General features: G+C 40.2%; 1 protein-coding gene across 2 annotated transcripts in view; it reads right to left on the bottom strand.

Moving 5' to 3' along the window:
* The window catches only part of PLCXD2 (phosphatidylinositol specific phospholipase C X domain containing 2), a 52,395-nt gene that overhangs the window by 11,785 nt on the left and 27,552 nt on the right, over positions 1-13,058 (bottom strand). For both annotated transcript variants that reach the window (XM_001146704.7, XM_054680886.2), the window contains exons 2-3: positions 6,707-7,167; positions 972-1,213 (exon numbers count right to left, since the gene is read on the bottom strand). In XM_001146704.7, coding sequence (XP_001146704.2) covers positions 972-1,213; positions 6,707-7,167 — 703 coding nt within the window. The remainder of the gene's footprint in view (positions 1-971; positions 1,214-6,706; positions 7,168-13,058) is intronic.

The following is a 13,058-nucleotide window of genomic DNA, read 5'->3' as shown; positions in this document are numbered from 1 at the left end:
AGTCCTGCTATCTAAACTCCTGCTAGGTGAACTCCTGTTATCTGAACTCATGTTACCTAAACTCAGGACCAAATAAATAGAAACATGTTTTTGGATGAATCTTTCATTATCTGAACTCTGCTCGTCAACCTGAAACTCAGGGACCAAACTGATTCTTGTAAATATCTTTTGCTACCCAAATGTATTAGCTTCCTTAGCTTGGATTGCAAGGGATTCCCTGTTATCCAAATGTATTTATAACATTCCTTTTATACATATACATATACACATACACATGTACAGGTACATAGACACATACATACACACACTCACATATATGTGCGTGCACACACACAAACACGCATACAAATAAACCATCCTTTTTCTTGAGAACATCTATCATTCATTGGTGTCCAGGATAAGGAACACCATCTGATACAAAATTACTGAAGCTTCTGCTATCTAATTGTACAGCCAGGCTCAATTCTGCCCTGAGGAAGTATTTGAAGCTACAGCATGGGCATGGTGGGTGGCATCCTAAGCTGCTTCTTCAGTGACTCATGGTCACCATGGAAAGGAGAACAAATTCTTGAAGGGCCAGCTCTGAATCCTTAGCACCTAGGACAGCAGCCTATATTGAATGCTTCTTAAATGAGTGCCTGGGTCAGCTGCGAGGCACAGGCAGGACCCCATGTGGCCAGGTGCCAGGAGTGAACAGACATGGTATTGGCTCAATGTGCTTTGCCTTATAGCAAAATTTAGAGAGTACAGTATTTATGGTATGATGTGTACTTATGAACAAAGTGTTTAGAGAGCCTTTGTTAATACAATCCACCTCAACTGCATGGTTTTCTCGAATACAAAGTTTTTTGCTTGTTTTGTTGTTTTTCTAAATCCTCAGACTACATGGCTTTACTGCGATTTACTCAGAATAGAATCAAGATAAATATTTTTTAAAAAGCTTTCCTTGTGGGGTGGAAGCAAATTCTTACCTATGAACCAGCGTGTTCTTGAGGCCCCCAACCAAGCCCCGGGCAATGGTCTTCACTCTGGGGGTGAGGATCGCTTGGGAGACGTGGAAGGAGCCCCGTGAGGCCCGCTCACTCAGAGTGGTCTCCAAGAAGAGGATTAGTTTGCGCACACTTGTGGTGTTTGCCCAGGGCGCTGGAATCTTCTTTCCTGGCCACAGGAAGGGGTACTGCTTGTAGAAGGGACAGTGGTAGAAAATAAGAACCTGAAATATTCAAAACACAAAAAGGAGAGCAATCCATAAAAATGCTGAATGTTAACTCCTCCGTTTTATACGGACTGCTAGGAAAAAGGCAAGAAAATATAATCATATGTGGAAAGTCAAGAACTGTTTATATTAATATATATTTTTAGGAAATCAGCAAAGATTTACAGAGCACTTGCCATATGTCTGACTCAAAAATTCTTAATTTTGTTGGCATAAATACCTTTGGAAGTATATTAAAATCATGGACCCCCTTCTCAGAATTACATGTTAAATGAATGCATACAATATACAGGATTACAAAGAAAATCTATGATATGGAAATATAGCAATCAATATATTAAATAAGTTTGTAATAAATTAATGTATGTGCTGCATGATAAATGCATTCAATAAAAATATTTTGTTGTAAGTCTAATAAGTCCCATAACTGTGAGTTAGGGATAAGCATAAGTGGTATCTCAGATATCTGCGATAACCAAAATGTGAGATGGACACATCTAGGGAGATAAAAATCAGGCAGGGCTAAGATTATTGTGGGTCACCGCCTGCCCTCATAATCTATGGGTATACTAATTTTCAGTTCAATTTTAGTAAAAATGAATATGTAATTTTTTTCCCATCCAAATTTAAAGACTTCTTAAATTCTACCCTCATATCCCTCTGGGGAAGCTTTGGACCTCAGGCTGAGAACTCAGGCTGAGCAGCAAGCGCTGTCTAGAAGTTATGTCTCCTGTAATTACAAAACTGACAGCTTTTGGAGTTGAAATAAAAACACTGAACTAATTTGTGGGTAAATAGACTTTCAATCGTGTGTGCTGGCTCTGCCTGGAACTGCCCTTCCCAGGAGAGTGGGGAGTGTGCCACTTGAGTCAGGGGAGACTTTGCAGAGGCAACTGGCCTCCACAGGGACTGCTCAGGATGGTGGTGATGTTGAAAATAATTAGCAAGCTACATCCACAGCATTAATTAGTTTCTGGGAGGCAGCTGTGGGATAGGAAACTGCTATTTTGATCGTCCCAATTCAGAGCTCTGCTGTGAAGGTTTCTAAAGGAATATATTTTTCCCTGTCCCAGGCACTAGTAATCCTTTCCTGGAGGAATGCCCCGCACATGCTCACGAGGCCTGGACTGCCATCCCCGGATAGTTGGCCACAGAGGGTAATCCTCCCGGCACCCAAGAACAAGAGCTCTGGATGTCAGCCTCATTTCCGGTGTGTATTTAGCTCGTGACTAAGGTGCCTGACTAACTGCTCCCCAAGGCCCAGAGCTGGGGAGCACCAGGCTGGTTGCACTGAACCGGGTAACGGCTGTTCTTGTTGTTTCTAATGGTTTTGAGTAACGTCTGACTGACTGCTAATGACGTCTGTGGTAAACGGGTGTGTTAATGAGGTTAATCACAGGCTCATGATAAGCAGATTGCCTGGGGGAAGGGCAGGATTTCCTTGTAGAGGTGTAATTGGCCAGGTGGTAAGCCTGGGGGCTGTGAGGAAAGCCGTCCTGTGCAGTGGACCGTGGGAGAGGTGGGAGGCGGTGCAGCCCTGTGACAGGACCTGCCAGACACATCTTGGGCCTGCCCCTGGGCCACATTTCAGGGAACGAGAGGACTGTGCCATTCTTTACTCTGCCTTGGAAAAAGTGCATTAAGTACAAATTATCCGAAAGGGTCTTTATGCCTTTCTTCAAGAGCCTTCTTGAGCAATCTGACCCTAAAGGTTACAGGGAGAATTTCTGTTTACAGGGGGAGGCTGGCCTTGCAAACCAACTCCCACTGTACAGGGATCTAGGTGCAGCAACTCTCACTCAGGGCCTGTGTTTTGCATCTGCCTCCCTCTCCCCCCCACCTCTGTCTGCTGTGTTTTTCTCTGAAATACTCTCCTCTCTATCTCAGTGGTTCATGTTCAGTTTTTCTCTTGAGACTCAGATTAAAAGTCTCATTTCCTTCAAGAATGATTCCTTGACGGACCTCCTCTTATTCTGGTCATTCTTTTACTTGGAGCCTCTGGGATACAGACTTAATGCTATGTTCTACTTTTCAACTGATTTATTACAAAATCCCCTTCTTCATATAGTATAGAACATTTGAGGCACTTTTATCATGCAATTGTCTATCAGTTGTTTCGTATTCCCTAGTGTTATGTACTCTTACCATTTTATTAAGATCCTAAATACTTCCAAGATGTAGATTAAATCTCTAACTCATTGTACCCTCAAAACCCATAGCCACTAATGTACAAATAAATATATACCTATGGCTATGATGTAATTGCATGTTAAGTAAATGAAATTTGACTGAATGGTAGCATACTTCTTTCAACTAAATTGTAGTAATAAAATACGCAGGGGCTTACATGTGAGGCAGCTCATTACATGAAAAATATTTAAAGTTTAACTCTGCCCTGGCAGTAGCAGGGATGACTGGTGCCTCTGTTTGAAATCTCTTTGTTTAGCTTTATTTTATTTTATTTATTTATTTTTTTGAGACGGAGTTTCACTCTGGTCAGCCAGGCTGGAGGGCAATGGCACGATCGCAGCTCCCTGAAACCTCTGCCTCCTGGGTTCAAGCGATTCTCTTGTCTCTGCCTGCCGAGTAGCTGGGATTACAGGCGTGTGCCACCATGCCCAGCTAATTTTTGTATTTTTAGTAGAGATGGGGTTTCACCATGTTGGCCAGGCTGCTTTTGAACTCCTGATCTCAGATGATCAGCCTCGGCCTCCCAAAGTGCTGGGATTACAGGCATGAACCACCGCGCCCAGCCTGTTTAGCTTTCAAGAAGAAATGTGGCAGGAAAAACATGGGAAAGAAGGGAGCACAGGGGTATCTTAGGATTTAAACTGATGATGCTCTCCCTTTTTCTGAGATATCATCACAGTCTCTTTCCTTCATAACTTTAGAAGTATTTGTAGTTGGATAATACAGTTAAATTAGCCCATGCTTAAAAAACTATGATAGATCATCACTCTACTGTTAGAAATTCACTGCCTACACTATTCTTTATTCCTGAAGATACCCCTTACTCCTGCAGATTTGTAAGCAGTTTAGTATGCAATATGTCAACCCATCTCAATCCTGGCTATGTATAAAATTATATCTGTACTCAAATTTAACCGAATCCCCAAATTCCAAAGCTCTCCATCACTTTCTCCCATTCTGCTAATTCTCTGAGATCTTCTGATAATAGGGGCTCATTAATAAAAGCAAAGTATTTCATTAGCCTAATATACAACACCAGTTGTGAAAAACACCAATGTGCCTAAATACCCCTCAGAGAGCATCAGAAGCTGTAGGAACTCTGGAAAGCCAGAAAGCCTGCGACTGAATCCTGGTTCTCACTAACTAGGATTTTAAAATTTGCCCAGGTTTCTCTTGGGTGAGTTGCTTAGTGTCTCCATACCTCAGTTTCCTCATCTGTAAAATGATGACAATAACAAAGTACCCATCTCATGGTGTCACTGAGAGGATCAAATGAGTTAATCCATGTACCTAGCTGATTGTAAAGGTTCAATAAACATTAGTTGTTGTTACTATTATCTCATATTGTAAAAGAGAAATGCCACTGGGAAAAAGTCTCTCCAAGTTAGACATGAACAGATATAAACTTACTTTTACGGTATAGAGGTGTGATAAATATTTAGCAAAATATCACTTACAAAAGTCTTAGTGAAGAAACTTGTTTAGATAGACTTTAGCAGATACTAAGAGTTAACTCATGAAGCCTCCGTGGTGTCGAAGACATTTAGAACTTCTCAGGGTGCGCAAAAACAACTTGGTATTTCCAGTTATTCAGGCCAAGCCTGGGAATCATCCTTGAATCCTCATGTTCTTTCATACCCCAAATCGTATCCATTAGGAAACCCTGTCGGCTCTACCTTCTGACAGATGCAAAATCTGACCACTTGCCACTAACAGTCTCACTGGGTTCCTTACTTCTGCCCGATCCCCCTGCCCTGGTCTCTTCCTAGTACTGCAACCGGAGAGATCTTATTAAGACCTAAGTCAGGCCACAACATCCTGGGCCAGAACTCTCTTCGCTTAGAGTGAGTGAAGGCTAGCGTCTTTACAGGGCCTTCTAGGCTCACATGATCACCAGTCACCTCTCTGACCTCCTCTCACTACTCTGTCGTCACCTGCTCTACAGCCATACTGCATGCTCCTTTTCCTCAAAGATGGCAGGGACACTCCTGCTTTTGGGTCTCTGCACTGGCTGCTTCTTCTGCCCCCAAATAAGCATGTGATTAACCCCTTCAAATGTCATCTTTTCAATGAAGGCTCTCCTGATCAACTTTTAAACATTTTAACCAATCCTCCAACCCACAGAATCCTGGTTCCCTCTTACCATGCTTGACCTTTTCGTTTTCCATAGCTCTTATCACTTTCTAACACTTTATGTGTGTGTGTGTGTGTGTGTGTGTGTATACACACACATATATGGAGAGAGAATATACATATATGTATATATGTGACACACAGACACACACACACACATATATGTATGTTTATTATCTCTATTATCTATGATCTATCTCCCTCCACCAGAATGACAGCTCCATTAGGGCAAGGTATCTTTGTCTATTTTATTTACTAATTTATCCCTAGTCCTTAGAGGTTACTTGGCACGTACCTGGTGTTTAATAAATATTTTCAAGTGAATAACCTTTAAACTATTTTTAATCAAAAGCTCCTCCTTGAGTTAAAAAATATCTGCCTCGTAAAGTTGTTTTGGTTAATGCATCTGCTGAGCAAGTGAGTAACTTCGAATGAAAGGTACATCGTTTTTGTTTTTTTTTTCAGAGAGTGTAAATTAAACACTTTCCTGAAGCTCTTTTCTCCTACTGTCATCCTTTAGGATCAGAGTGGAATATATCTGAGGCCCACATTCCTCTTCCTGAGCGTGTCCCTCATGGTCCTAGGCTGGCAGGCTCTTCTCAACTTAAGCAGACTATGGAATGCTCTTCCAGGCTGCAGCCCCTTCAACAGGCTCTTCCTTCCTTAACTCTCTCTCCCTCTAAGACCCAAATACTTTTATAATATTAACACTCCTGAGATGAATCACTATGTTTCAGTCAGCTAATACTTTTCCTAATCAGTCGATACCTTGGCCAGGATTATCTGACATTGAGTTGAAGGCAAGATGGAACAGACTATCCCTGAGGGGAACCAGAAGGGTAAAAATGGACCTCGGGAAACAGAGAATAGTAATGACCTACTGGCCCAATTTTACAACTTTGCCTTGGTTGGTTCTGGCCAGGCCACTAAAAGTCAATTAGATGTCAAACAGTTTGCTGGACAAGCTTTAAGTATTTGGCAGGTGTTAGCCCTAGCCCTTGAACCTATTCTAGAGCCCAGGAACTAGTTTGCATATGTTTAATATTCCAAACAATCCACTCTTTAGCCTAAGAGCCCTGGATTGAGTGATTTTACAGACGGCAATACAGGAAAAGCAGGAAGAGTTAAATTCTTGCTCTTGGAAGCTTATCTCTCCTTCCCTCCTACCTGGCAGTTCTTCTCCCACAGAGTTCGCAGCGTCAAACTTTCCACACTGCAGGCTGGGCACAGCTTGTTTCCAAAGGCCTCCTGGATCCACAGAACCAGGCATTTGTGATGGGTCTCATCCATGGCATAGAAGTGGTTGAAATCCAGGAAGATAATCTCCTGGGGGTGCTGTGTAAGAAACGAATCAATTTCCATCAGCCCATCCCAGACCTTGATGCCAAAAAGCCCATGGATGAAGTAGATCTCCTGGTCGGCATCCCCTGGTTTGGAAGACACACGCAGGTCAAAGTAGCGGATCCCAGCTTCCAGCTGTTCTCGAAATGTCAGGTTCTGAGTCACAGACCACTTCTTCATTAGCTTCTTCACCAAGGAGATCCTGGCGAGGCGTTTGATAGCTTGGGTTTGGTCAGGCCCCACTGGGGACTTTTCATCCACCCAGTAGCTGAATGAATCATGTGAGCCTGTACAAAGGAATAAAGGTGAGGAAAGCAGATGAGACGGGAGCTGGGAAAAATAAGCCAATTGATGAGAAAACAAAACAAAACAAAAATTAAGAACCAAATAACACACTAAAACTGCAAATGAATAGTAGCAAAATTTGCCAAGCTTGCTAGGAATAAAATAAACACAAAGAAAAGTAATGTAGCAGCTTGTTAAGCCTGGGGTAATACTATAGTTTTCATAATTTTGCTGGCATAAGGCAAATTAATAAATATCCTTTTGCAAAGCTATTTAGAAATATGCTGAAAATAGGGGCTTTAAAATATTCATACAATTTGCTCCAGTAATTTCATTTCAGGAAAGCTATTCTGAGGAAATAAACTCTAACATTCAGGAAAACAAAGATGTCTGCCAAAGAATATTCATAATAGAGACAAACTGGAGATAATGCTTAAGTGTCTCTTATAGAAGAATGCTTTGTTGTGGTATATCCACTTTATTCATGCCATCATTGAAACAGAGGGTATGAAAACACTGTGTCTATCTCAACAATGCCGAGAAAGGGATTTAAATTCTAGGAAAGGCAGGATTTCAAGAAACCGAACTTGCTTTCTTTTTATGTTTTTAAAATACATAAAAAATTGTATATATTATTTTACTATTGTAAAAGTCTGAGTCAGTAGGAATGATTTATTGACAGATCAGCTAACCATTTAGATGGGCTCAACACAGTTTAGTTAATATATCCCTCTTTTTGAATTCGTACCTCAATGAGCCAAAACTGCTATTAAATGATCCAAACGCACATTCTGTTCCTCTGTCTTAACAAAGGGATAGTATGAAATGTTTTGTAAATGTCTGTTATGCCTGTTTGGTCTATAGTGCAGATTAAGTCTGATGTTTCTTTGTTGATTTTCTTTCTAGATAATCCATCTGTCCAATGCTGAAGAAGTCTGCAACTATTATTCTATTGGAGTCTACCTATTTAGCTCTAATAATATTTGCCTCATAAATCTAGGTGCTCTGGTGTTAGGTGTATAAATATATTTACAATTGTTATATCCTCTTGCTGAACTGATCACTTTATCTTTATATAATGACCTTCTTTGTCTCCTTTTGTGGTTTTTTTTTTTTTTTGCCTTAAAGTCTATTTTGTCTGATATAAGTATAGCTAATTTGCACACTTTTGGTTTCCGTTTGTGTGGAATATTTTTTTCCATCCCTCACTTTCAGCCTACGTGTGCCTTTACAGGTGAAGTGAGTTTTCTGTGGGCAGTATATAGTTGTGTCTTTTTTTTTTTTAATCCATTCAGCCAGTCCATATCTTTTAATTGGGGGATTTAACATTTACATTTAAGGCTATTATTGATAGATGAGGACTTACTCCTTGTCATTTTGTTAATTATTTTCTAATTACTTTGTATATTCTTTGTACCTTCTTCTTTTATTGTTTAACTTTACTATAAGCAAACATAGAAGAAATGCTTCAAGACATTGGTCTAGGCAAAGGTTTCACAGCTAAGACTTCAAACACATAGGCAACAAAAACAAAAATAGACAAATGGGACTATATTAAACTGAAGTCTCCACCCTAGCAAAGGAAACAATCAAGAGTGAAAAGACAACCTGTAGAATGGGAGAAAATATTTACAAACTATTCATCTTACAAAGGACTAATATCCAGAATATACAAGGAATTCAAACAACTCAACAGCAAAAAAACTAAATAATCAAATTAAAAAGAGGACAAAAGAATTAAATAGACATTTCTCAAAAAGAAGACACACAGATGGGCATGGTAGCTCATGAGTGTGATCCCAATACTTCAGGAGGCTGAGACCGGTGGATCGCTTGAGTCCAGAAGTTTGAGACCAGCCTAGGCAACATGTGTGAAACCCTATCTCTACAAAAAATACAAAAAAAGTAGCCAGGAGTGGTGGTGCACACCTGCAGTCCCAGCTACTCAGGAGGCTGAGGTGGGAGGATTGCTTGAGACCAGGAGGTTGAGGCTGAAGTGAATGACAAACATCGTACCACGGCACTCCAGCCTGGGTCAGAGTAAGACCCTGTCTTAAAAAACAAACAAACGAACAACAACAAAACCATATAAATAGTAAACAAACAGGAAGCAATGCTCCATGTCGCTAATCATCAAGGAAATGCAAATCAAAACCACAATGAGGTATCATCCCTGCCCAGTTACAACAGCAATTATAAAAAAAAAAAAAAAGACAAAAAATAACAAATGCTGGTGAAGTGGTGGAGATGTATGTAACTGTTGTTGGAAATGTCAAGTAGTACAGTCATTATAGAAGACAGTATGGGGGGTGCTGAAAAAACTAAATGTAGAACTACTACACAATCCAGCAACCCCATTAATAGGTATTTAACCAAAGGAAAGAAAATCTATATATCAAAAGGATACCTGCACCCCCATGTTTACTGCAGCACTATTCACAATAGTGAAGATATGAAATCAACCTAAATATTCATCAACCAACGAATGGATAAAAAATACGGTATAAACACACACTGGAATACTATTCATCCATAAAAAAGAATGATATCCTGCCATTCACAGCAACACGAATAAGCCTGGGGACGTTATGTTCAGCAAAATAAGTCAGGCACAGAAAGATAAATATTACATATTGTCACTCATATGTGGGAACTCAAAAAACTTTTGGAGTTCACAGAAATAGAGAGTAGAACTGTGGGTATTAGAGACTAGAAGGGTGGCAGAGCAGGTAGGATAGAGAGGCTGGTTAGCAGATACAAAATTATGCTAGGACCAGGCGTGGTGGCTCATGCCTGTAATCCCAGTACTTTGGGAGGCCGAGGCGGGCAGATCACTTCAGGTCAGGAGTTCGAGACCAGCCTGGCCAATATGATGAAACCCTGTCTCTACCTTAAAAAAATACAAAAATTAGCCAGGTGTGGTGGTGCATGCCTGTGGTCCCAGCTACTTGGGAGGCTGAGGCGTGAGCATTACTTGAACCCAGGAGGCAGAGGTTGCAGTGAGCTGAGATGGTGCCACTGCACTCCAGCCTGGGTGATGGCTAGACTCTGTCTCAAAAAAAAAAAAAAATTATGCTAGATAGGAGGAATGAAGTCTGGTGTTTTGCAGCACTGTAGGATGAATATGATTGACTATAATTTATTGTATACTTTCAAAGAGCTAGAAGAGAGGATTTTGACTATTCACAACACAAGGAAATGATAAATGTTTGAGGTGATGGTTATACCAATTACACTGATTTGATCATTATACATTGTATACATGTATTGAAATATCACTCTGTATCCCATAAATATGTACAATTATTACTGTCAACTAAAAATAAAAGGGCAGGGGGTGTGAGGAAGAAAGCATGAATCCCCCTAGACAGAGATTATCTTTTTATGAAGTATGAGTGACTACCATAGGCATATTCCTAATTACAGTGAGAAAATATTTCAATAGTAGCTATTTCTAGATGAAAATCATCTTTAGCAAATATCTTTCATTTTGGTTATTGGTTCTATCCAGGGTCAACCATTCTTATGTCTATTATCCACTAACTCATGTGGAAGCTAATTTGGTTACTGCTGTGACTGGCTCTGAGGTGAGGGACTCCACACAGGTGGCTTCACTTTGCAAGTAAAATCTAGAAGGAAAATGCCTTTGCTTTGGCACTACTAACCTTGTTCTTAACCACTACCCCCCCCCCCCCATATTACCATCAGAATTCCTGTATTCACACTAGTTCACTGGCATTCATTTTCCATTTTTATAAATTTTAGCGTAGGTATTTCACATATAATACAAAATTTTACCACACTACCATTTTATATTATTTCAATTTTCTTGAAAACAAATTATTCTGTGATGACTCAGTGTTTTGTTTCCTAAGAAATAAAGTGAAAAAGGAAAAAAAAACCCATCAAATAATGCTTTACTTTTATGTAGCACCTGGAACATAGAGGCTATCCAGTAAGTATTAAGAAAAGACCTATTTATTCATCCTTAGGCAAATTGAATTTTGCAAGTGAGAAAATTACCAGCATATTTCAGGTAAGAAAAATTGCTATTACTAATAGAAATGTGGAACAAGTCCCCCTGGATTTTCCACATTGGTTATCTCTGTTAACGAGGCTCCCTGGATACCTGCCTACTGCTCTGCTTCCTTTGGCTGTATAGCAACAGGAAATTTTTATACCTCCTCATTGAGAGATTTATTATGAATACATTAGATATAGATGGTGAATAGTGAGTTCTCTCTTCTTTTTAAATTGCATTAACAGCCCAGCTGTTCAGGATTGAGTGTGTAATATAGTGCAAGGCACATACTGAACTTAATTCTTCCCTGGGCATTAGGGAATAGCCATTATCCAAGCGTGGAGGAGAGACGAATCCCCTCTGGTGTTCTCTTGTTGGTGTTGAGCCCAGTTTCATCTCCAGAGGGAGATGTGCTAACAACCTCCAACACTTTCCTCTGTGTCTGAGGACTGTGCAGAAATGTGACAGCAATGGGACCCCAGGGATCATTTTGAATATAGAGGGACATACATGGTACCCAGCCCATCCCACATAAGAGGGAGAGCGTGTATATTTCTTAGGAACAGAGTCTCTTTTTACCTCTTTGTTCTCTTTTCATTTCCCCAGCCCCACCTTAGGCTTTCTGACGTCCTGTGCCCAGCACCATCCCTGCATCCCTCCAACCCCATTTACAGGACAGGACAGGACAGAACAATGAAGCAGATTGCTGAATGTTTTATAGCACTTGCCCTATATAGGCCTATAGCAGTCAAAGCCAACTCTCACTTATTAACCACTATCAATATTTTTCCTGTTCTACTTATTTCTTTTCCAGAAAGCTTTTGCGTCATATGGAGTGGGTGAAATAACATTTAACTGCCTAAGTGCATTAAATTATTTCTTTTTGGAAAAACAGGCTAACAATGTCCCCCCTTTCCTGCACATACAATATTTATAAACCATGTAATCTGCAAATAGTACTTACAAATAGAAAATCCTAATATTTTATAATTCAAATTCACTATCAAAGTTTGTTCCCTTATTACTCCCCTACAACTCATGGAAATTATTTTATTCTTTAAAGACAGTGATTCTTCCCTTCTGTCCTGGAATGTATGAATAAAATTCGAGCATTTCTTCAGAAGAGGAGGAAAATACCCTGCACCACTGATCCTTGCCTTATTCTCTAAGAGAACTGCTGCTTGGGAATTGGTAGGGATAGCAGTTCCATGCATTCTAGTTTGTTTTATGATAAGGTCAGCAAACAGCTTAGGACCTCATCCCACTGTAATTTCTGCTGCTAAAATCATCTTTGCTGCTACTACCTGGTATTACCTACGCATCTTCACTCACCTCTCTCTATGGCTTCTTTATCTCTGTCTAAAATATATTTAAGTGGTACCCCTTTGTCTTAAAACAAAACACTTTTCCTTACATGCCTTACTCCACACACGATTGTCTTCTCTTTCCTCCTTGCTGTCAAATTCTTGAAAGTGTAGGCCAGTCCTGCTGCCTTTGTCTGCTATGACATACTCACTTCTTTCCATCTGAGTCCACTTTCTCTCCTTCTGTTGCTACTCTAATTCAAATGGCCATATTCTTCTTGGTTTCTATGTGGGTTTGCCAAGTCAGTTTGTTTGTGGAACCTTCCATTCCCTTGTGCTCAGTGTATATTTCTGCACATTTCTGGGTGTTCCCATCCTTCCTTTACCTTCTGTCTGCTTTTTTGACTCTTCTTTATTGTCCCTAAATTTAAATGTTTTCCAAGGATCTGTTCTGTATTCACTTCCTCTGTCCACCTTCAGAGACTTCAGTCCCACTCCCCAGTTTACCACAGTATCATTATGCAGATGACACCAAAAGCTTCCTTTCTAGCCCAGACTCTTGTAAGTT

Source organism: Pan troglodytes, chromosome 2 (genome assembly GCF_028858775.2).
Source record: "Pan troglodytes isolate AG18354 chromosome 2, NHGRI_mPanTro3-v2.0_pri, whole genome shotgun sequence".
Lineage (NCBI taxonomy): Eukaryota > Metazoa > Chordata > Mammalia > Primates > Hominidae > Pan > Pan troglodytes.
This window is presented reverse-complemented; position numbering and strand designations above follow the sequence as displayed.